We start from the raw sequence: 22,920 nt of genomic DNA, 5'->3' as shown, positions 1-22,920 counted from the left end.
CCAACAGCTAGCTAGTCTGCTCCTTCTTTTTTTTTTCTAAGAATTCAATTGAAGTTGAGTTGCATTAGTAAGTGACATATTGCTGTCTTTATAGGCCTGTATAATTTTTTTTTCTCTCTCTCTTTTTATTATTGTTTCTTAATGCATCCAGCATGACACTAGAACACACTGTTCCTACTAAGAAAGGTCAGGTTTCAGGGAAACATGTCAGGCATTACCAATTTGAAGGACTATTCAGTTATCCACACTGGAGACTGAAAGTTTAATGTATCCTATTGAAAAACATCATTGTTCTTATCAAGATAATCATGTTTGTTCTTTTAAATATCAAATATCTTTCAAAATAAGTTTAGCCCTCTAGTCACAATACAGACTCCCACGCAAGTGCTATATTTGGCTGTATTTGTATTTTCCTTATTGATTATTATACTGTAAATAGCCTCCACATTTCCCACACATTTCAACTTTAAAAAAATGTACTCTTAGTCTTTGTGGCGAAGGTGGTTTAAACTTCCTCTGTTTTGGATGGTATGTTTCTGCCTTGCTATCACATGCTGTTTTTTTTTTTTTTTTTCATTTCTCAAGGCTTTGGTGCCAAGATTCACTGTTGCCTTCCTCAATTTTGACTAACCTTTCCGGTTTGTGGTCGAACCTGGGTACTCTTGGAGCAATCTATTTTCTTTGTGCTCCTCCTAAACTTGCACCCCCTACCCCACCCCAGGAGGCAGTAATTTCTCCTACTTTACCTTCTGCTTTTTTTTAGATTTCTAGTGTAAACAGTGTGCCTGAGAGTGTATTGGTCGCTTTAAAGAGCTTCATTTGCATATCTCGTCCTTATCTCTGCGGTTGTCCTAACTTGTTGCTTTAAAAAAAAAAAGTGTATCACAGTGTTTTTCAGTTCTACACATCTTTCCCCTACTACTGTATTCTTCAAAAACAGTTCTTCAAAATATAACACTTGGCTCTTGCTTGATGAACTGCTTTCGGGTGGGACAAACCTTAGTGATTAAAAGATGCATTTTTATTTTAGATGAGATGTCACGGTGTTCATTTTTATGTGGACTGTATTTAGAAAATTACCTAAAGAAGGTCATACTGTGTAATAATGACCAATAATGTAACTGGAGATCTTTTTCTGACGACAAAAGTACTTATTGCCACAGCAGATGAACTCACTAACCCAAACTTTCCTATATTCGCCCGGTGTGAAGTATTTTAAGAGTGATGACATCTTTTCCTTTGTAATAGCAAGTCAGGTGTGTGTTTCCAGTGACCCAAATTTAGTTTAACTCCAGCTCTACGGGCCGCGTGTTTCAGAAGTCCAGAGTATCTCTGTTTCTGACTTGTTCCCAAAGCCCTTACTCAGTTGTTACTGCATGTCACTCTTGGCAGTTTAAGAGACCACATTCCTTTGAGAATAAGTACCAGGGCGAGCGTCACCAGGCTTTTCGCCTGTCTTGCCCTACTACCCAGGCACTACACGGGGCTCTTTCATCCAGCCTCGACTTGCTGCTTGTCCACCTCAAGTGACACCTGCATGCCCCCGCCCCCGTCTCGCCGGGGTGGCTCAGGGTCCCCCTCCTCCGCGCTGCCCGCACGCACCTGCCCGGGGCGCCTCCATATCCTCCCCGCGCCCCCGGCCGCCGGGCATTGTGTACACTCGGCCGGCCGCCCGCCTCTCGCTCGCGGCTCATTACGGATGCTCGCGCGCCCGGCCGCCAGCGCGCGCCCCACTCAGCTCTTCCCGGGCCGCCGCCGCCGCCCCCGCCCCTCCCCCGATCCCGGCCCTCCAGCCCGGGTTTTGAGCCCGGTCCCTCCCGGCCCTCCCGCACCCTGCCCCCGCCGCCCGCGCTCCCCCTCCCGCGCCCGGGACGCGGCGGCCCCGCCGGGGTAGCAGGCTGCGGGCGGCCGGGAGGAGGCTGCGCTGCCAGCCGGTGCCTCGCATTAAAATGAGGAGGAGGAAGAAGCGGCAGCCACAGCGGCGGCGGCGGCAGCAGCGGCGGCGGCGAGGGCTGCAGCCCGGGAGGACGCGCGGAGCCCAGCGCGGCACGGCAGCGGCCACCGCGGCCGGGATGAGTCAACTCTTGGTTTAATGGGGGCAGAGCGGCCGCGAGGGGACACGAGCGAGCGAGCGAGCGAGCGACGGGCAGCCGTCCGGGGAGCTACGCTCACACGAGCGCGCAGACCCCCGCGCGCCTCTCCCGGGCCGCCGGCGACTCCGGCCTCGCCGCCCGCGTGGGGACCCCGCCTGCAGCCGGGCACCCGCCGCCCTCCGCGCAACTCTGCATCAGTTTTGGGGGGCCTCCGGGCGGCGGCTGCGCCCCCAAGTCTCACTGCCATTGTCGACCTCCTTGTTTACCTCCGACTCGGGCTGAGTGAGAGCTTGGCGACTTTTGGGGGGAGGGGGCGGGGAGCGAGTGGCCGCCGAGGAGGAGGCGGCGGCGGGGTTGCCCTCGGATCTCCCCCTCCCCCCTGCTCCTCCCTCCCCGTCGATGCTCCCGGGCGCTCCGGGTCCCCGCGTCCATGGGCAGGGAGAGGGTCCCCGGGGTTGTTGTCGGTGACGCCGGCCTCCCAAGTGGCCTCCTAGTGCCTTCCCGGGGCTCTTGGCACGACCCTCTACCCCTCACCCTCTCAGGCCCCTGCTAGATACCCTTAGTGGGGGTGCAAGGCGGTGGGGAAAAAGTTTAAGGTTTGTTAATCGCAGTCGCGATTGTTGGGGAGGGGGAGGGGGTGGCTGGGAAGAAAGCGAGGTGGCCTTTCCACGAGGCTCCAGGGTCTCGGACGAGTCTGGTGAGGGTGACACCAAGCCGACTTTACGCGCTCTCCCAGAAGCTCAGCGGGAGGAGGGGGCGAGGGTACCTTTTTTTTTTTTTAATTCCTCTCCCCACCCTTTCTGGGGTTCTTGTCCGCAGTGATTTTTTTCCTTCTTTTTAAGAGATTCCTCTCACCACCTCCCCAGTACCACCAGTGTACAGCTCCTAACGGGTTCCGCTTTGTTTTTACGACTCCCCCCTCCCACCCCCCACGAATCACTTGTCAGATCAATTTTACCTTCTCCCTCCTCCCTACTTCCCACTCTCCCCTCCTCCCCTCCCAAACCCCTTCTCCGAGGTTAGACATTTTACAAGCTAGCTATGCTGTTATTCGAATTGTGACTTTTTCTTTTACCCCCTCCTCCCATATCTACTCTTCTAGACGTTTATTTTTGCCCTTCCCCCGCCTAGCGGGGCGGGGGGTAAGGGAAGAGAAAATAATACAATTTCAGGGGAAGTCGCCTTCAGGTCTGCTGCTTTTTTTTTTTTAAATAATAATAATAATAATAAAAAGGACATAGAAAACACCAGTCTTGAACTTCACTTCAAGAATCCCGGCTGCAAAGGAAATCTCCTTTGTTTTGTTATTTATATGCTGTCAAGTTTTGAAGTGGTGAGTTTCAGGTCGGTTTTGCTAATTTCACTCAGTAAAACTGCAGCTTTGCTGTTGCTAGATAGTAGTTTGTTTCTTTGTCTCTTTAAAAGGTCACAGTGAAAGCTTGGCCTGGATTGTGCCGGCCATATGGAATGGATAAGGGCACAGGCTCTTCAAATGTGCTACTGGGGTTCTGTCGGGCAAGGAAAGGACCCTAAGAGGAACTCTTGAAAAGGATCTCACGACGAAAAGAAAAGAGAAAAAAGATAAAAAAAAATTAAAATCAGAATTGCGTGCGTTTATTTCCTGCTTTTTAAAGGAAATAATTACTGAGATGGAGTTCATCAGCTCTGTCCAGGAAAGATCTTCTGTGGTCTTATTTTATGGACAGGGAAATGGGGTTTGGGACAAGTAGCCTGCTTTCTGGGTGCCATCCATACACTGCTCTAAAATGGCTTTTAAAAGATGTAACTCAGACTCCTGAGCTGAGCTGAGCTTTGGTTGAGACCACAGTTAGACCCAGCTGTTGTCCAGGGAGGCCTGTTGGCAATGGCTGGATTCAGCTCAAACCTCAGGTTTGGTGAACTTTTGCCTTGGCATAGAGTTTAAAGGAGTATTAAATTGAGTGTTTTATGTGCATGTAATTTTGCTTTATAATGCAAACCTTTTAGAGGATGACTTAGTGTCTAGTAGATGCTTTAGATGTGTATTCAAAAAACAGTTTTTCCCTATGTGATGCTTTGACAGTCAATACTTTAAGTTGGAGTCCATCCTTTCCTTGTGCAGCTCATGGTGCTGCTGAGCCTCGTGATTACCTAATATGTTCTGTAGTATTAACTTTGATGCTGTTATGAATTCCCGCCCCCTTTTTTCTCATAAGTTGCCTCTCAAGGGTTAATTTTTTTTTTTTTTTCTGTTCAATTCCTATGTTTCAAAATTTGTCTTCTGCTCTAGGGCAAGGCAACCAGTTTTAGAAAAATCAGCTTTGCATTGTGATCCACATGCAACATAAAGAATGTTTTAAATAAGTTCATAGTCGTCACTCTGATTTTGGCTTTAGACTGCAGCTTAATACAATGGGAAAGAGTGATCTTGATAAAAAGTAGTTTTAAAAAGATGCGTTTATTGTTAATGAACCTCAAAACCAAAAACAGATGGGCCCTCGACCAAGGGTAAACCTTCAGTTGTTAGCTTGTCACCCTGGAGTACAAGGATAAGTAACTATTATTATTTCTCAAACTTTGGAATTCTTGGATTGGCATTCTTAAGGTTGCCTTAAGCCCCCAGATCGCATGCCTGTTCCCATGACTTGATCATATAGGGCAAAGTAGGATGGACTTAGCAAGAGAAAAATGTATACAGGAAAGCCATGCTAATACAAACTGGATCTCAGCTGATCCAGATCCAAAGAGTTTGCGTATGGCAATTATTTTTAAAAAGTATATAAGATACTTCAAAATACTAGCCGGTTGGAAAAAGTGATGTCATAGTCTCTGTGGCTTCCCCAAATATTACCAATACTTCAAGGCTGATGAAAGTTTATGACATAGCCCTATTTAAAACTATAATTTAGAAGTAACTTCAGTTTATTGTACCAATTGCTTTATTATGAACAGTATTCAGAATTGAACTCTAATATTTAATACAACTGAAAATTAACATTTTTCTGAAATTATTAGATGCCAACTCCCTTGCATACTAATTACTTTTTATTACTAGAGACTGTGTTTTGTCAATACTAATACTGTTAGTATTTTTTTGTGAGCTTCATATATTCAGGTTTTTTCCCTATTTAAATTACTGGCAGCATCCAGTTAGCAGTGGACACCTAAATAAAATGTTAACTCCAAAAGACAAGTTGTCTTGCTAAAAGTCCTCAGCCATTTGAAGAAGCCCTTCACACCATTAGGGGTGTGCTTAGGGGGTGTCATGATCCAGTCACATGTTTGACCAGGGGCTTGATCTTTAACAGCACAGAACTCTTGAAACTTAGATAGTAGAAAACTTTTTGCTGTCTTAGCTCATAAGCCAAGTGGCAAGCTAAAAAGCATTTGGGTGTGTGTGGGGCTCTGCTGAGGTTTCCGTCCATAACATAGATTGAAATGTATGTTAGAATGTAAGCCTCTAATGAGCTTCGTCTTTTCACTGGTAATCCTTCTGTCCTTTATTAAATGTATTATAATCAGTTTGTCATGGATTTTTAATTTTAAAACTGAGAGTACATGAGTGTAATTTTTTATTTTCTTTTTATCTTGTGATTACCCTTGTTCTGAAAGTAAGCCCATTTTCCTCCTAGTTTTAGATGAGAAATCACTTTTTAATTCATGTACATTGGTACAGATTCCATAATCTTCTGTTGATTTATATAGAAGCACAGCCTTTTAGATCATTACATAGTTGCACAGATGTGTTTGTGGAGGGAAATGTCTAGGGATGAGACGTGTATGGGGCAGGCATAACTATAGACCTCCACCCACTGATAACGTCTTCTTTTCCAGTTCTGGCAGGTGATCTGTAAGACAGTGACTGAGTATGGATCATTTGAACGAGGCAACTCAGGGGAAAGAACATTCAGAAATGTCTAACAATGTGAGTGATCCGAAGGGTCCACCCGCCAAGATTGCCCGCCTGGAGCAGAACGGGAGCCCTCTAGGAAGAGGAAGGCTTGGGAGCACAGGTGGAAAGATGCAGGGAGTGCCTTTAAAACACTCGGGCCATCTCATGAAAACCAACCTTAGGAAAGGTAAATACTCGCCAATCAAATCCTGCAAAGCTGCTTGATGTCTGCCCAAGGCCACCCTGTGTGGAGGTGTAGGGCTGGAACATGCTGGGCATATTCTCTTTCTAGGTGTCTTTCTGATGGGAAATTAAATGGCATTGTGGGCTGTGGTGTCAGTCAGGTTCTGAAAGCATGTGTGCTGGTTTTGAGTGGTGCCTCTCTCTTCCTAAGACTGGAGGCCCTGGTATATTTGGAGAGTAAAAAGTCTGAGTTCAGTGTCATGGTCTTCGTCTAGACAAGGTCCATTTGGCGACACTGCTGCAGTTATGGGTGTGCAGGTAGCTGCTGTTTGAGCTGATCCTGGGTAAGAGACTGAGCTTGTCTGAGAATCACCATAGGTTTTTCCTGAGATTACTAACTGTAAGGGGATTTTCAGGACATGGACCTGACATGAGAACAAAGATTTCTGATGTAATTTACTGTGCTTTTTATTTTTCTGAAGAGCAAAGTTATTATTTAACAGTTTGTTTTTTAAAAACAATTTGCTGATTCTGGTTTTTAATTTTGAGTATTTTTGGTAAAGGGAAAGGAAGATTTAGGCAAGTTTGTAAAGGGGAAAAATACAAACAAGTGATTTTTCTACCAATATTAAATGGATGAAGTTTTTACAACTTTGCCTGTGTTAGACATTGCTGTCCCTACAAGTCAGGTCCTGTGTGGAATACCCTGTATGCCTCACAGGGGTCTTTATTTTGTCATTGAATAACATGTAGGACTCAGATTTTTTCTGCATTTGCTAAGCAAAGAATAATAATGCCATCTTTTACTCAGCACGAATACTAAGCAGAGAAAGTTAGGAGGCCGAGGAATTTCATTGTGTTTGATGCATAACATTTATCATATTTATCATACAATCATTTATTTTTTTCCTTGGTTTGGCGAAAACAAAGAATATATTGATCCTGAAATAAACAGACACAGCACTCCGTATTGTTAGATCTTTATCTATTAAAAATGGAAAAACAGCCCTTCAGCAAATTCTTTGGCCTCTACTCATGATTACCCTATTTATTGATTGTTTGCCAAGAATGTATGCATCTTTAAGCCAGGGTAAGAGCATTAAAAATATAATTTATTATGGCTTTTCAAACAGAGTGCATTAATATTGTACTGTGTAGTGCTGAGGCTCTATAAAAAAAGACTTTCTGACGCCTGCAAACACACAAGTTCCATAAATTCCTAAATAGGAGATTTCAGCTGTCTCTGGTATTATGTGATATTTGCACAGCAAACTTTAATGCCAGGACAGTTTTAGACAAGGATTCTACAGACTTCCCTGCTCCTTATGGCTGCCGTGCTGTTTACACAGGCTCATGAACCTCCAGCAAAAGCCTCTAAGACTGCCTTCAGGTTTAAATCATGTGGTATTTTTAGCTTGCAGCAGTGACCAGTGCTCCCTGTCTAATGCAGGAAGGCTATGAAGTTGCAGTAGTTGGAAGTCTGGCCAAACACCAGCTTGAATAATCAGGCAGTCCAGCGAAGGCTCCTGTTTAACATTACTCCTAGTAACAGGAGGGCAACCGTGACAGTTCTCAAGACGATCTAGCACCGGATTTGTAATTAGATGATCCTGTTGCTACCGTATCGCAGCCACCTTTATTATCTATAAGGCACCTTTAAATTCGATCAATTAAACACAGAGTCAATCCAGGCTGTTTCAGTGGTTTGAAAAGGTTTCACTTATTTCATAGAGCAGAGGTCTGAAAAGCTATTTGACACCTCTGATTCCATGAGAGGAAAATGCAGTATACGTGATTTTGGCTTGCAAACCCCAACTCCTCAGACATCAGTAGTGAGGAGAAGGAGCTAAGAGCTAGAGTGTGGTCATCTCACTCCTCAAATGCTTTAAGAAATGCATTGCATTCAAAATTACATATCTAAGAAATACATTTTAATTCTAGGAGGGTCTGCGCTCAAAACAAACAGCAAAAAAAAAAAAAAATCAGAAGTCTTTTGGGAGGTTTTGTTTTTTTATTATTTTTTTTAATCTTATTTTTCATGTGCTTGGTTTCTGTTTGACAGGTGCTAGATAAAAATTGTGGCTAAGCTGAGAAAGCACTAAGAAAAAGGGGTTGGGTGTTTTTATTTGTTTAAGAGATTTTGCCAAAATACCTTCAAGCCAAGGAAGAAATCACCAGTTTGCATATTGCTATTTTTGCTGCGGTCTCCCCAAGTTCTCTTCTGATCCCTGACGGGTTCTCTCTCTGGTATAAAACAGCTGAATGAATGACAAGAATATTGGCAAGCTCTGCGGCTTGTGTTTCATGCCTAGCCTGCTGGTACTTCCCAACGAGTTTGTGAGCTTTTCTAAGTAAACCTAAAGGGGTTGGTTTAATTGTCAGAGCTGGAGTCTCCTGTGAATGGTTTCGCAGAGCTTAGGTGAAGACACACATGTGGAAAGATGGAGCTGTTTTATGGCCGGCTTTTGTTCAGCAGAAACCAGCAAATAGAGGATTTGTAAAGGGCCTCTCAGGCAGTAGGGAAATGTCATGCCGATCCTCAGAGCAGGGGATGGGCAGCTGACACCCTCAGAAGTTAGGGTTCTGCCAGTCCAGTACAAGTCCAGAGTATAGAGCCGACGCAGGCAGGGATACTGTGGAACTAATTGGGGATCCTGGGTGCCCTGTTAAAGTAACCCTTGTCATCATTTATGCTAAAGATGATACTCTCCTGGCAGTGTGCCACAGTACTGCTCAGATGCATCTGTTTTTAACCCTTTTCTGGAACTGTTGGAAGTCTGACAGCGTACTGCATTAATACCTTGAGTGCCACTGCAGGTGGACTCCGGCTTCTGGGCCAAATCTCCTTCCCAACAGTCCTGTGGCCTGTGTCACTGAGCTCTTGGACTGGGTGCCAACAGAGAAGCAGCAGACCCCACGCAGAGCCTGCCTCTCCTGGATCGCAGGAAGGCCAGCTTTCCTTTCACACTCTGTCATTTTTACCATATTTAACTGCAGCAGAAATTGTTAACGTTAAAGACTTATGGCTGCTGTCAATGGCTTTTTCCTGGATAGATGAAATGGGTAGTCATAGATAGAAGTATTCTGTTTTGTTTGTTCTGTACATTCAAACAGTGCCTATGAGCACCGATGTGGTTACGTTTTGTGTTTCTTTTGTGGAACCAGTTAGAGGAAATGCTGAAAACCAGGCAGAAAAATCATTGTCTAGTCAGATAATTTGGGCGCAAGCAGGTAAAGCTTGTTATTAACAGAAGTGTGTATGCAGGAAGAAGGTGGGCTCTTCGAAGACAACTGCAGTGGGTTCTGTTTGCGTAGCAGTTAAAGCAAATCAGACCAGACACTTATCTGTCTCTCGTCAGCATTACTGTTCGATCAGAAAAGTAATTCTGCGTTCACTGATTTTGGAAGATGCACTATTAAAATGAATGGCGAGGCCACGTTACCTTATGAGCAGGTACACCGTAAAGGAAGTTAAAGTCTTTCCTGTGCAACTTTTAAACAGTAAATGACTGCATGTTTGTCTGTGTGCCTGTGTCTCCCCCCAGACTGCCTGGGAAGCTCTGTGGCTCCTCTCACTGTGGTGAAGATTTAGTTTCATAGCTTAGGTCTTCCTCCCTCCAGACTGTTTCTGAAGATTGTTGGTTTTCTATATTTTCCTCTGTCTCTTTGATAGGAACCATGTTACCAGTTTTCTGCGTGGTGGAACATTATGAAAACGCCATTGAGTATGATTGCAAGGAGGAGCACGCGGAATTTGTATTGGTGAGAAAGGATATGCTTTTCAACCAGCTGATAGAGATGGCGTTGCTGTCTCTAGGCTATTCACACAGCTCTGCTGCCCAAGCCAAAGGTAAAGGATGCATTTGTGGGGCTGGGAAGTTGCTGGTCCTCCTGTTTGCCTCTCAGACAAAGCAGGGAACATTTTATTCAGAGAGCTACAGCCTGTGTTTTATGTTGGTTCCTTATAGGCTGTGGCTTTAAAAATTGGCTTAATTCAGTTTGGTTTAGTTAACACACATTTTGCTCATGTGGAATGTCGAGGTAAATTTTTTTTTTTAAATTACTTCAGCTGAATCATTAGGATGCTTATTGACCTTAATAATCTGCTCCACTGAGGACCCACAAGGAAGTGAGGAGCCTATCTGAGCAGATGGACTGTTGAGAGTCAATTTGCATTTATGACTGAATATCTAGTTCTGTTTCTTTTATTCTGTTTCTGATGGTTTTATAGGCTGTAAAGTATTTTTCAATGCTGATTCCCACTGCAATAGGGAATCTTATCTAAATCATAAAGCCATTTAGAACCGGTTCAGCTATGTCTTATTAGAACTTCCTGTAAGTTAGGACAATGTGGCCTGATGCATGGGTTTTATTGATTGGTATTTATTTCCAAAATAATAAACAACCCTATAGTCATTTACATAATTTCACAATTTGGAAAGCTAGGCTGTGAATATCTTCATTGACCTGCCTTTTTGAGGGAAAGAGAAGCATTCGAACAGAAGTAACACTATTGGCTGTGGTGGGGGCAGTGCACAAGAGCGCAGCAGTCTTTTGCTGGACCTGAGAGCCAGCACTAAGCATGTCCCCTCTCTATCTGGACTAGGGCTCATCCAGGTTGGGAAGTGGAATCCAGTTCCACTGTCGTATGTGACAGATGCCCCTGATGCCACGGTGGCAGACATGCTTCAAGATGTGTATCATGTGGTCACCCTCAAAATTCAGTTACACAGGTGAGTCCAGGCAGGGACATAGTCTCCCTCCCTACAGTGTGGACGGAAAGCTGCTTTGGCCAGCTTGCATTTTTTATTTACTCATCGTTTGAGACATGCTAATCCAAATTAATTTGGTAACTTTACCCCTTCTGTTATTTTCTCCAACTTCAATATATGACTTTAAAATTTACTTCCTCCCCCCGAAATTTATGTTTTTTTTTTCCCTGCGTGCTATCAAAAGATAGGACTTTTTACTTTTAGTCAATTAAATGATGCATTACAAGAAGGCATTTTACATAAAGTTTACTTAAGAAAAAAATATTTTTGCATATCATGAACAGTGCCATCTGTGTACATTTTGTGAAAGAATGCCTTATTCGCTTTTGCCACGATCTTATTTATTTATATATGTATTTTTTGTCATTTTAATTCGTATGAACAGAGTCATGGGAGGAAATCAGTTAATACGTTAACGCTTTTCACCGTGGCTTGTGAGAAAGCAGCACACCTTAAATTGTCTTCCCAAGTGCATCAGAGCAGGAAGGTAGAAGTAACATGAAAAAATAGCCACCACAGGCAGCTGATGTATAATTCATGCATCGATACAGCAGATGTGTTGTATAAAGTAATTAACTAATCGGAACAATCAGGAGACCGAGAGCAATCTCCAGATGCATCTGTTTGATGCGCAAAATGAAATCTGTCTGTCTTAAAGGAATGTTCTGCAGCGGGATGCAATCCTGTAATAATCCCCTTTCTAATCTCTGTCTCAAATAGTTGCCCTAAACTAGAAGACTTGCCTCCTGAACAATGGTCGCACACCACAGTAAGGAATGCTCTGAAGGACTTACTGAAAGATATGAACCAGAGTTCGTTGGCCAAGGAGTGCCCCCTTTCACAGGTACTCAGCAGAGCGTGTCATAAATAATAAGACATCATGGGCGAGCTACCACTTGAGGTCTGATGGGGATCCCTGGTTTCAAGCAACTGGTATCTGAAGCAAGAATTTGCTAAAAATGCTAAGTGATTGACCACTGGTGACCTTTGAAAATCTGCCTGGCTTATTCTGAAGCAGAGGTTTTGGTGTCCTTCCTCCCTTGGTGGGGTAGGGACTGTACCTAGGAAAAGCAGTCTGGCAGAAGACAGTGTACTCTGCCAGCTCATCCTTAGATTTACTTCTGAATACTCTGAGCCCTCTCTGAGGCGGACTCAGTGGCAGGCCCTTCTCACTTGGGTTATGGGGTGCTAGTATCAGTGTTCCTGTGCAGAGCTTCCGAACGCTGGCTGCGGAAGATCATGCTACTGTTGTAGGGTGCTTGCTCGAGTACCACAAAATGAGAAAGTGTTTGCTGAAAATAACTGTAAATTATGTATGTATGTTAATTATAAATATAAGAAATCTCTTTCCTGGAACAAAAGGTCCATAATTATTGCCCATTAGGAGTTTACAACCAATTTTGAAGAATTAGTTCACTTTTTAAAAATGGACTCCTATTCTTTTCTTCTTGAAATGAGACAGATTTATTATTGTTGAATTTCATTTTCTGGAATGAGTTTTTGGTAAAGGACTGGAAACTCTAGGTTTTTGCCAAGTTTAAAGCCAAACATTCTTTCTGATGACACAGCTGATAGTCACCATAGAGTATGGTACAGCATCATCACTCCTCGGCACCCTCACCTCTGCTGAGGACATTAAAGGTTACAGTAAAAAAATTGGAGTGCTCGTTTAAAGTTTTCTTTGAATTCAAGTTTAAAATGTAATTTTGAATATTAGTCCGCCAGTCCTTTGAACTTGCATTACTCTGCATAAGCATTTCTGGAGTGACTAGTTTTTCCTAGCTTGTCTTTATGATGCTGAAGAGCAAGTATTCATTCCATGTATGTTTTTGTGCAAGGCTCCTGAGCATTCCTGGGTACCTTAAGAGGAAGCCTTTGGACTTTACACTGCTGTTGCCCAGTAGTTCATGTGTTCAGCCTTGCTGCATTGGAGGCCTGCAGTTCTGCTTTGATCTCAGTTAGCAATTCTAAGACAGGAGCAATTCTGGATCAAGCTAAAGCCACAGACTACACAGACACTCTGTATTATTGAATGTTCATTTTCTTGAGACAAAACTTTTTTTTTTTAAATAAATTCATTTATCCCATCAGCAGCTATCTTTTCCTCATTGTTGAAATAGAGAGGATGTGAATCTATAACCAGAAAATAAAAGTAATTTGAATGAATCTACAATAGCTAAGTCAGTCTGATGGCACAGTGAAGCAGAGCAACTTACTTCTGGGACCATGTGGTGAAGACAACTCCAGAGAGCATGTTGCCTGGTTATTAGCATTTGAAAATTGGAAGGCTGACCTAGAATGAACCATGGTGTTGTTACTAAGAATTCCAAATACCCCATGCAGCAATACCCTGTACCTTCATGTGATCTACTGTCCTACTGATTTTGGAAGTCAGCTCAGGCAAAGACTAGAGGTCTATTCAATGAGCTGGACAAGAGGACCTGTATAAGTAGTTATTGTGTAGTCACATTCAGCCAGTGAGGCAATGAACTCCATATTCTTGTAGCTTGTACATTAATTATGGATTTGCTTAATGCTACCATGAGAAATGAGTTGAGCCTAGGCAGTTATCACAGTAAGCCAAATGACAAAAGGGAATCGAAGGCTTAGTCTTGGAGCTAGTGGTACGCTGGTGAATTTCTAAAGAAACATGGCCTTGCATAGCCAGAGGACCCATCACCATAGCTAAGTGACTGACCTAGGCTGGAATTGCAACCCCAGCTACAATGGCAGTCTTCCTTTTCCCAAAACTATCTCTAGAAATAATCATGCATATGTTAGCAGAAGCAGCAGGTACCTGACATTAGTATTTTGAAAAGACTGGGCTCCAAATGAAGTTATTTCATATTCTGCAACATCATCATTATTTCTCTAGAATGAGTCCATGAATTTGATATTCAGAATGTTTGCATTATTAGCGACTTCCCATTTGGTTTTGTGGTAAAGTTAGGAAAGATGAATGATAAAGGCTTCCTAAGACCTATATACCCAGAATATACATGGAGTTTGCAAAACTCTCCTTTCTCTTGTACTTGATATTTGATGATAGAAATAGTATGTTGAAAATCCCTAGCAAATAAATACCGTTCATGTTCAAAGTGCAGCCAAGATATCCAGAGATGCTTTAAAGTTCACACCTCGGATACAATTTTTGATTGATTACGTGAGAACATATAGCATAATATTTAATAGGTATATTTCACTGTATGGACCTTACATGTTTGCCTAATGTGTTAAAACATTCCAGTAAGAAGCATGGCTGCAGGATCTCTAAATAGTATGTTGAGTTGAACATCTATTACCAGGAGAGGGAAGGAGGGAATGGGAGTGAGTCTTACCAGGACCCAGTCCTTGCCTGGGGTGCTCAGCAATTGCCTCCAGCACTTGGAGGATTGACTGATATGTGCTAAGCCAATGTCCAGTTGAACTTGGAATCTTAGATGTAGAAGGGATCTTTCCCCTGGTTCCTCCTTTAGCAGTGTGGGAACTGGTGCCCCTCTAGATTAAAGTCAAGGTGCCGGTTAATTACTGCTCTGGGTACTGATTTGCTCTGTGTTCTCGCCCAGTGGTACATTAAAAATAGGTGTTGATTCTTTACAACGGGTGCTTAGGTTTTGATGCAACCCTGTTTACTCTGATATTTCTAAGGGTTTCTCCAGCTGCAGAGAGATTCCATAAGTGGGAATGTGGCTTGATTTACAGCTCAGGCTTTTATTTCTGTTAGTTCTTTCCTGCCATAAATCTGCCCAAGCAGAGTGACATGTGTTTATTAAGTTCTCCGCATCACGTGCTTGTTTATTTTTGTGAAATGTTCTAGGATGTTAAAAATGCTTAGCTCATTATAGATCTGAGATTGGATGCTTTGTTGTTGCCTTTGCGTTTTTCAGTGGATGTGGTTAGATAGGTCGGTTGTTGCATGCTGAATGGCAGCTACGGAGAAGAAAACAGTCTGATTCCGGAACAAAAAAGCCTGTTGTCATGAAACTTTTGAGGGTTATGGATTTAGGATGTAAATTGGGACTTATAAAAGTAAATATTTTGATTTACAATAAAACATTAGATTTGATGCTTGTTTTCCCTAGAGGTTTAGATACGGAATTCAATCAAACATTAGATAAAAACATGCATTGGTAAAAGAACAGATTATTTCATTAAAGGTTCCATAAGTAAAAGGTCAATTGTTACTTCTGCCTAATTAATGTTTCTTTGTAGAAACGCTGAGGTCAGATAATCCTGAGAGATTTTATTTCAGTCTGCTTTGTGCGTGATTGTTAAGCTCCCCTCCTCCATCACACTTGCTGGTGTGCAAGTGCGCACACACATCACAGTTTCCATAGTTTAAAGGAATTGGGAACATTTCCTATTTCATTTTGTTTTTCTTTAAACCTGGAGAAAAGATAGCCCTAAGCCAAGTCCTATGTAAAGTGAATGTGAATTGTCATGTTTATTTTCAATTCATAGAGACATAGAAATAGGCTTGAACATTCCGTTTATGAAAGCCACACCTGAGAAGTGGTGTTTCAGCTCTCCTTCTCCTGACAGCATCTCAAGAAATTTGGGATTTTAAAATTATTATATCAGATGCTTGCAAAACACATAGTGAGATACACTCTTCTCCTGACACGTAGCCTGAAAGTAGGCTGGTTCCTTGAGCCTTGAGAGTTATCTCCACAGGCATTTGATAAACTTAGAGTTCACTGGGTTTTCTCTGTTAAAACCTAGGGTATGAATATAAAAATGTTTTTTTTTTAAACCTGTACTTTTTTTTATAGTTAGTATGGACTGAAATGACATATTTCTTAAATTTTAAAATATTAATAGTCATATCCTTTCCTAAGAATATCATCAGTATTCATATATCACATTTCACATAAGACTATGAAATGTATTCACATATTAATACATTCGTTCATTCCAAAATATATATTAAACTTTTAAAACATATTGACAGGCTGCTGGTGTGTCAGGCTTCCTTCTTAGTAGCTGAAATGTAGTGTGTAGTTAACTCTTGGGGTACTTTTGATGTACCCGGCATTTCTCTCATTCTAAGTAGCAGAAAATTCTAGCCCTGTGTTCAGATGAGAAACCTTGGGCACAGAATGTTTGAATGGGTGCCATGACAACAATAAATTGTATAGAAAATTTCCACTCAGAGTTCACAGCTAAACCTAGGGTCTCTTTTGGTCACACACACAGATAAAGGTGGTTCCAGATGTCCCGACACACTTCCTTTCTTGGAGTGTTGATAAACTTCAAGGTGTCCACTGTGTTTATTCTGATTTGGGATTATTTTCTCTCACATGTGTTTTGTGCTTTGTTTTTTGTGTGTTGACTTGCTTTAAAAGGACTGTTGTCTCATGCCCCTAATTTAGGGCATATTTAGGGCACAGTTTAGATCATAGAGTTGGAAGTTGGGGGTAGGATTATTTGCTGGATAAGACTATATTTGAGAGGCTCCAGAGTCACTCAGCTCTGGTCACTTCCCTTCAGCCTCTCACACCTGCAGAGTTGGTATGTGTGATTAAGCTCACGATGGCCATTTGATTTGAAGACCAGAGTTCAAGTTTAGAATTTTTTTTTTGGGGGGGGTCTAGTGGGCAGTTAAATTTCTCAGATTTGCTTCAAAGTGTAAGCCTTTTCATCAATGGATGGGTCTACCCTGAGGGATCAGGATGTCACTGGCAGTTACCTGAAGAACAGTTTTGTGTTTGATGTCTTTGCCCCTTCCTAGTGCATTGCTATAAATGTGTAGCCGAACACCATATACCTTTGAGGGGAGATTCCTAGAGGATTTTTTTTCTCCATTTTTTATAATTACAAAGCTTTTCCTCGATCCTATCAACCATGGACTCTGGCTCATCCATCCATCCATCCATCCACTTACGTGTTTTGGAGGTAGGGTTTTCCTCTGTAGTCCTGCTATTCTGGAGCTCTCTGTGAGACCATGCTGGCCTTGAACTCACAGGTGGGGGATTTGCTTATTAATATTTGCTATTAGTATTTGCTTTGTCAGATACTGAAATCCTTGATTAACTAATTAGCTGTTATTTTATTGTTAATTGGTGACCACCATTGTCAGTGGTGGGCTGCATTATGTAATTGGTAAGCCAGCCCTACATGGTAGTTATATGAATTGGCACAACTTTAATAATTTAACTTCCATCCCTTTAAGCCACTCAGGACATCACTTAACCTTCCCTATCTAGAAATATTCCAGTGTGTCTAAACTATAAGAAAACATCCTCTTAAACTGTGAGTTTTCATTTCATAAGACTAAAAGCAGGGTCATTTTTAGCTGAATTAGATATGTAGGATTTAAACAGTAACCTGGCTAGCTTTTTCTGACCTTCGTATCTGCTAATCCTAAAAGCTAACTTTAACAAAGCAACTGGATAACTTGAATGAATTGATCTCAAATATTTTATAGGCTCTTTCTTCACAGTAGTTAAATTTGAAGAGTTCAAGCTATGCCAGTTTTAAGTGTTTAATAATGTGTAAGTATGTCATTTTCACATAATAATCTTTTTTGACCCAGGCCTTGTTTTAGATCTGAATAGCTTACCTTTGACCTTAAGATCACTAATACAAGGAAAATTACCATCTCACAAGAGCATGGTCCTTCTCCTTCTGATGTATGGACTAAGAATATTTCCAAGGCTTAGGAGAGGGCCTAATCTGAGAGAATAGCTATTAAACACTACTTTATAAATGTTAAAAAAAAGGACTGACAACCAAATCATGCTAATCATACTGATTTTCTTGTTAAACAGAACTAGTTTTAGACTGCTTTTGAACATTTTCTGTCTCAATTAGTACTGAAATTCAAGTTGGGTGTTATCTGGATTTCTTGTTAAATTCACTTTAGTTTAATGGCAGAGTTGGACTCCTAACAAATTCACAATTCCCTCCTTCCAATTCAGAATAATCAAACAAACACACACACACTCAGTTTCTCCCTCTTTCATGGAAAACTGCATGATTACAGCAAGCTCTGAGTATAGAGAAACACAAGCACGCCTTTAACGTAACAGGAGAGATTAGCAGCCGGCTGTGCAGCTCATGGCCAGTTGAGGCAAGGACCACTGGCTGTTGGGACTTTTTGATCTAGACTTAAAAGTTATTTGTTCTGTTTTCGCATTTTAAAAAATAGTTCGATTAGGAATTGCACGTGCTTCTTTGGTTTTAGTTTTAACTCAGGGCTAGAGATCATAAAACACCCTGGGATGCGTGCAAGAAGGGCGTGAGAGACATACAAATGTGCAGTGTTATTTTGGGGTGCTGGAATGTCATCGTGGCCGGGTCACAAGGTTGCAGAATCCCTCCTTGGATGTACAGGAGGAGGCCCATTGCTTTTTGTGCTTGCTTGCGCTCATTCATACTCTCTTTCTCTCTCTCATTCTTCGAGATTTTGTTCTCTCTAATCTTTTTCATTAGAAAATATTCTATCATTTTGTATTTTTTTTTCCTTATAGAAATGCTGATCTAATTTACTAGTTTACTCCCGGGGTTAAAGACGCAAAGCAAATGATACCTTAGCCGTCACTGCTGAAAGACTTCACCGCCTCTGCTGGTTGAGATCTCATCCTTATCTGTGCACTATGGCTTGGCACCATTGACTGTCCCACACTTGTCACATTATCTGCTGATTGTTCTAAAACTGTCAAAAATGTGGGGCCAGACTGAAAGTTAAGGGCTCTGTGACACACAGGGACCTGCCTGTGTATCAATGCCCGGGTTTCATTTGCTTTTTAATTGTGCTCATATTTTTCTTTTTTTTTTTTTCTTATTTTTTAGAATCATGCTTTCATCAGCTACTTTTTTCCCCTGTCTTTTTACATACGTGTTTCTGTGTCACTGCCTGTCCCCATCACTTTAGGGAGCTAGCTCAAGCATCATGACTGTCAGAATTGTGAGCAGCTGACTCTCCAGGCTCTGATTTCCTCCTCTGTACAAGGACCAGTGGTACTAATGAGTTAGTGCCTCTCAGCCCCTAAAACCATTAAGAGTAATTAATTCTCAGTTTCTCAGTTCAAAAGTGGACAGTAACTCGAGTTGTTTGTCTAAATGAGAGGCTTGAAATCACATTCATGTGTGCTATATGGTGCTTGTAGGCGGGCGGTGGCAGCCGCCTTTAATCTCAGCACCTGGGAGGCAGAGCCAGCCTGATCTCTGAGTTCGAGGCCAGCCTGGTCTACAGAGCTAGTTCCAGGACAGTCAGGGTTACACAGAGAAACCCTGTCAGAAAGAAAGAAAGAAAGAAAGAAAGAAAGAAAGAAAGAAAGAAAGAAAGAAAGAAGGAAGGAAGGAAGGAAGGAAGGAAGGAAGGAAGGAAGGAAGGAAGGAAAGGAAGGAAGGGAAGGAAGGAAGGAAGGAAGGGAAGGAAGGAAGGAAGGAAGGAAGAAGAAAAGAAAGACAGACCAAACCAAAAAGAAAAGAGAAAAGAAAAATTGGTAGGAAGGAAGGAAGGAAGGAAGGAAGGAAGGGAAGGAAGGAAGGAAGGAAGGGAAGGAAGGAAGGAAGGAAGAAGAAAAGAAAGACAGACCAAACCAAAAAGAAAAGAGAAAAGAAAAATTGGTTCCTAGATATATTTTGATTCAGGCTTTTTCTTTTTCTTTTTCTTTTTCTTTTTCTTTTCCTTTTTCTTTTTCTTTTCCTTTTCCTTTTCTGTATTAGTGTAAACAACTCAAAACTTGTGAAATGTAAAAGACCATATATATACATACATACACAAACACACACACACACACACACGCAACTCATCTAATAGATACCTTTAACATCACCTTTTAAAGTCATTATAAAATTATGACACTTTTAATGAAAGTGAGGGGTGATTGAAACTTGTGTTTCAATATATAAATCTATTTTCAATTTATGTCCCTTAAATAGATTGGATCTCTTAGACAATGCAGTGTCTAAGAGGATGTTAACTCATTAAATGCTTTCACCCCTTTCTCCAGCACCCCAGCTCTCTACCCTTCATGCACCCAACACTATGTTGTTCTGAAAAGTCCTATAAAGGAAGAAGACTATTGTAATTGACCGTGTTAGGAGGTCAGAAAACAGTGTTCTGAAGTTGGTTCTCATTTCCTACCCATGGGTCTGGGGTTGGACTCAGGTCATCAGCAAGTGCCCTTACCTGCTGAGCAAGTACAAGCCCTAGGGCTAAGTTTTACTTGTTCCAACAATTAGCACACAGCAAGAATTCAGGAATTTTTGCTAAACTGAGAAGGTATCATATGATTGCTCCACACTGATTTCATGGGTGATCTTAGCAGTGTTATTGATAGAGCTTTGTAGACATTGTCACCTACAATATCCCACTTTGCAAACTGTTTCCAGATTGTATTTAGTTAGCGTGCATGTGATGTTTACCTAACTAAGGACAAATGACTTCTGAGTTTCTGCTTAGGAAAACTTACTGTGACCCCAGGTTATCTTGTGTTTTTGTGTATATATAATGTTCTCGATAGGTTGCAGAACTTAGTTGTTTTTAAGCAGAACAATAGTCTTGGGAGTACAGTGGCCCAGCAGTATAAAAATGCTAAAAATGAGCAAATCCTCTGTCACAGTTAAGTGTGAACTTCGTTGACGTATTTGTAGCATTATTATTACACACACTTACCTTTTTTAGAGGGGTCTTAAACTAATACTTCAGTTTGTCCATTCTCTTCTCAAATTTAAGGAAGAGATTAAAGGGGGTCTGTCAGGTTTTAGTAACAGCTCAGTGGGTGACAGACAGGTGCTGGCCCTGCCAACCTGAAGGCCTCACCCCATGTTGGCTCATGTCTCCTCCTTGGCTGCTCAAAAGCCGGGCTCTGGCATGGCAGACTTCCTTTAGGCCTCTAAACGTAGGATCAAAAATCTGGCTGTGTAAAGGTCCGGCATCCCCCGCATTCAGAGAGAACTGCAAACGTAGGTAACTGTTCAGCCATTCTGTGGAGCCCGGGAGACTTGAGTGGTCAGCCGTCTGTGGTGAGCACCTATGGCTCCAATGTGGGTGGCGCTCTTTATTTTGTGCCAGGCCGTGCATCCCAATGAGGGAGCGCCGTTTCCTTACAGAGGTGATGACCTGAAGCATTTTCCCTGAACCGTTCTAACATCGATGGAGGAAGCCAGATCAGTGCAATTATTTTCCTTTGTGTTGAATGCAGAGGTCATACTGGTCTATATCTATGTTAGTAGCCATGGGGATTGTTGAGTGAGAGCTAACAGTGTTAACTAAATCCCTGACATCAAGGGCCAGCTTGCTCTGTGAGGCAATAATCCTAGGAGAATATGATGTCTAGATCTCATAGTAGACATCTGAGAGCCTGTGCACACTCAAAGTCATGATCCACTCTGCTGGTGAACGGGGAGGACAAGCTTCTCAAAGGCTTACTGAGGTCCTGTGGCCCCACACTTGGTATACATTGGGAATACCAACCCCCCCCTCCCCAAACACACACACACACACATACACACACACACACACACACACACACTCAATATGACCTCAATTCGAACTGCTCATATAAAGAAACAATTCAAAGAGAGTTGAGATTCTTGTGGATAGCTTCAGAGTCTAGCACAAGTATTTGTGCTTGGAAAGTGAATTATTCAAAGTCCTGGAGTTCTTGTTTCTACTTTGCACTATAAAGCATTTTGAAAGTGCTCTGTACAAGAGCTAAGGAAATAGTGAGTCTGGTATTTATTCCCTTCTAAGTTCAGATACTAGAAATTATTTCTTCTGTAAAGATGGGCCATTCATCCATCCACACAAGGGCATTAGAGAAGGAATAAACAAGCATCCCTTCCCCCCCCCCCCCCCCCCGTGTGTAAATGTCTCAGATTTAGCCAAATCAGATCTAATCAGATTTACTCAAACTCAGGCATATCTAAAGAAAGTGCTCCTATGAAGTCTACTTAGATTACTGTAATGTTTAACCCAATAACATTTACATTTTTAATAATTATATCACAAGCAAGATGCTAAGAGACTTTAAGCTTCCTGCAAACACAGCTCTAGTTGGAGACATGTGTACAGGGTGTGCTTGAGGAGTGCTGTGTATATAGCACAATTGATTCTTCCCTAGGGTCTTTGGAAAGACAATCCTCTCACAGACTCTTGCCCCTGTCGGAAGACACAGTGGGGATTCAGGTTTCTCTGTGTTATGCCCACTTGCTTTGAAATATCATATACCTTTACTAATACTACTAGTGATAGATCTTTTGTAACAAATGCTTTACTGTTTCAGCTCTGCATATTTAAGTGGTTTGAAGGTTTGATTGTAGAAGAAAGGAGGACAGGGTGGAGAATTTGGTCAAATGATATTATCTGGTGTTTGTGTAAAATTACTTTAACTGCATGGAAGAAGCATAGAAACTGCACCAACGTTTTCTATAGAAGCTATGACTTGTGCTATTAGATATTTAAGATGTCTACACTTGGCAAAATGATGATGTCTTCAACCTTTTGAAGATACATTTGGGTGAGATGAGAGCTGCGGTGGTTGTGTTGCCTTCCACTTCCTTCAGGATTCCTTCGGAACTTTATATAGTATGAACTTTATATAGTATGTTCATTTTGGCTGGTGTGTGCTGACTGCTTTGGGTGCAAATGCCATTTCCAAGCATCAGGATTGCTCAGGAATGGCAAGAGCCCTCCCTCCCTCTGACCACTGGAGTTTGAGATTTACCAATAATCTCTCTTTTCCTAACAAATTGAGATTTCAAAGGTGTATCTCTCAAGAGAATAACTTAAAATGTAATAGAAGCTGCATAGTGAAAAATGTGGGGGACATCAGCTAACAAGGACATTAGAGGGCATGACATTTAGTGACCCTGTCACTTACTCTCATAAATGGAAGCACAGTTCCCCTTTTCCCACCCCCAAATACCAGATGGGGACTACCTGCTAATTTCTAACACATTCAGGCCCTGCCACTGTCTCATAGGATATGCCTTTTAAAAAAAGGAAAGATCCTATATGTGGTCTTTTATGTCCTCTGGGATTCAAACA

At 42.0% G+C, this 22,920-nt stretch overlaps 1 protein-coding gene across 15 annotated transcripts in view; it reads left to right on the top strand.

Annotated features, from left to right (window-relative positions):
• Positions 1–22,920, top strand: part of Satb1 (special AT-rich sequence binding protein 1) — a 97,104-nt gene that overhangs the window by 18,097 nt on the left and 56,087 nt on the right. For 6 of the 15 annotated variants that reach the window (NM_001163632.1, NM_009122.2, NM_001163631.1 and 3 more), the window contains exons 2-5: positions 5,907–6,151; positions 9,821–9,997; positions 10,754–10,880; positions 11,640–11,763. In NM_001163632.1, the coding sequence (NP_001157104.1) occupies positions 5,941–6,151; positions 9,821–9,997; positions 10,754–10,880; positions 11,640–11,763 (639 nt within the window). In that variant the 5' untranslated portion in view covers positions 5,907–5,940. Of the gene's footprint in view, positions 1–2,682; positions 6,152–9,820; positions 9,998–10,753; positions 10,881–11,639; positions 11,764–22,920 lie in introns of those variants that run through there. The other 9 variants (NM_001357640.1, NM_001357637.1, NM_001357636.1 and 6 more) reach the window with 6 other exon arrangements.

Source organism: Mus musculus, chromosome 17 (genome assembly GCF_000001635.26).
Source record: "Mus musculus strain C57BL/6J chromosome 17, GRCm38.p6 C57BL/6J".
Classification (NCBI taxonomy): Eukaryota; Metazoa; Chordata; class Mammalia; order Rodentia; family Muridae; genus Mus; species Mus musculus.
Note: the sequence above shows the minus strand (reverse complement) of the source record. Positions and strands in the feature narration are given on the sequence as shown.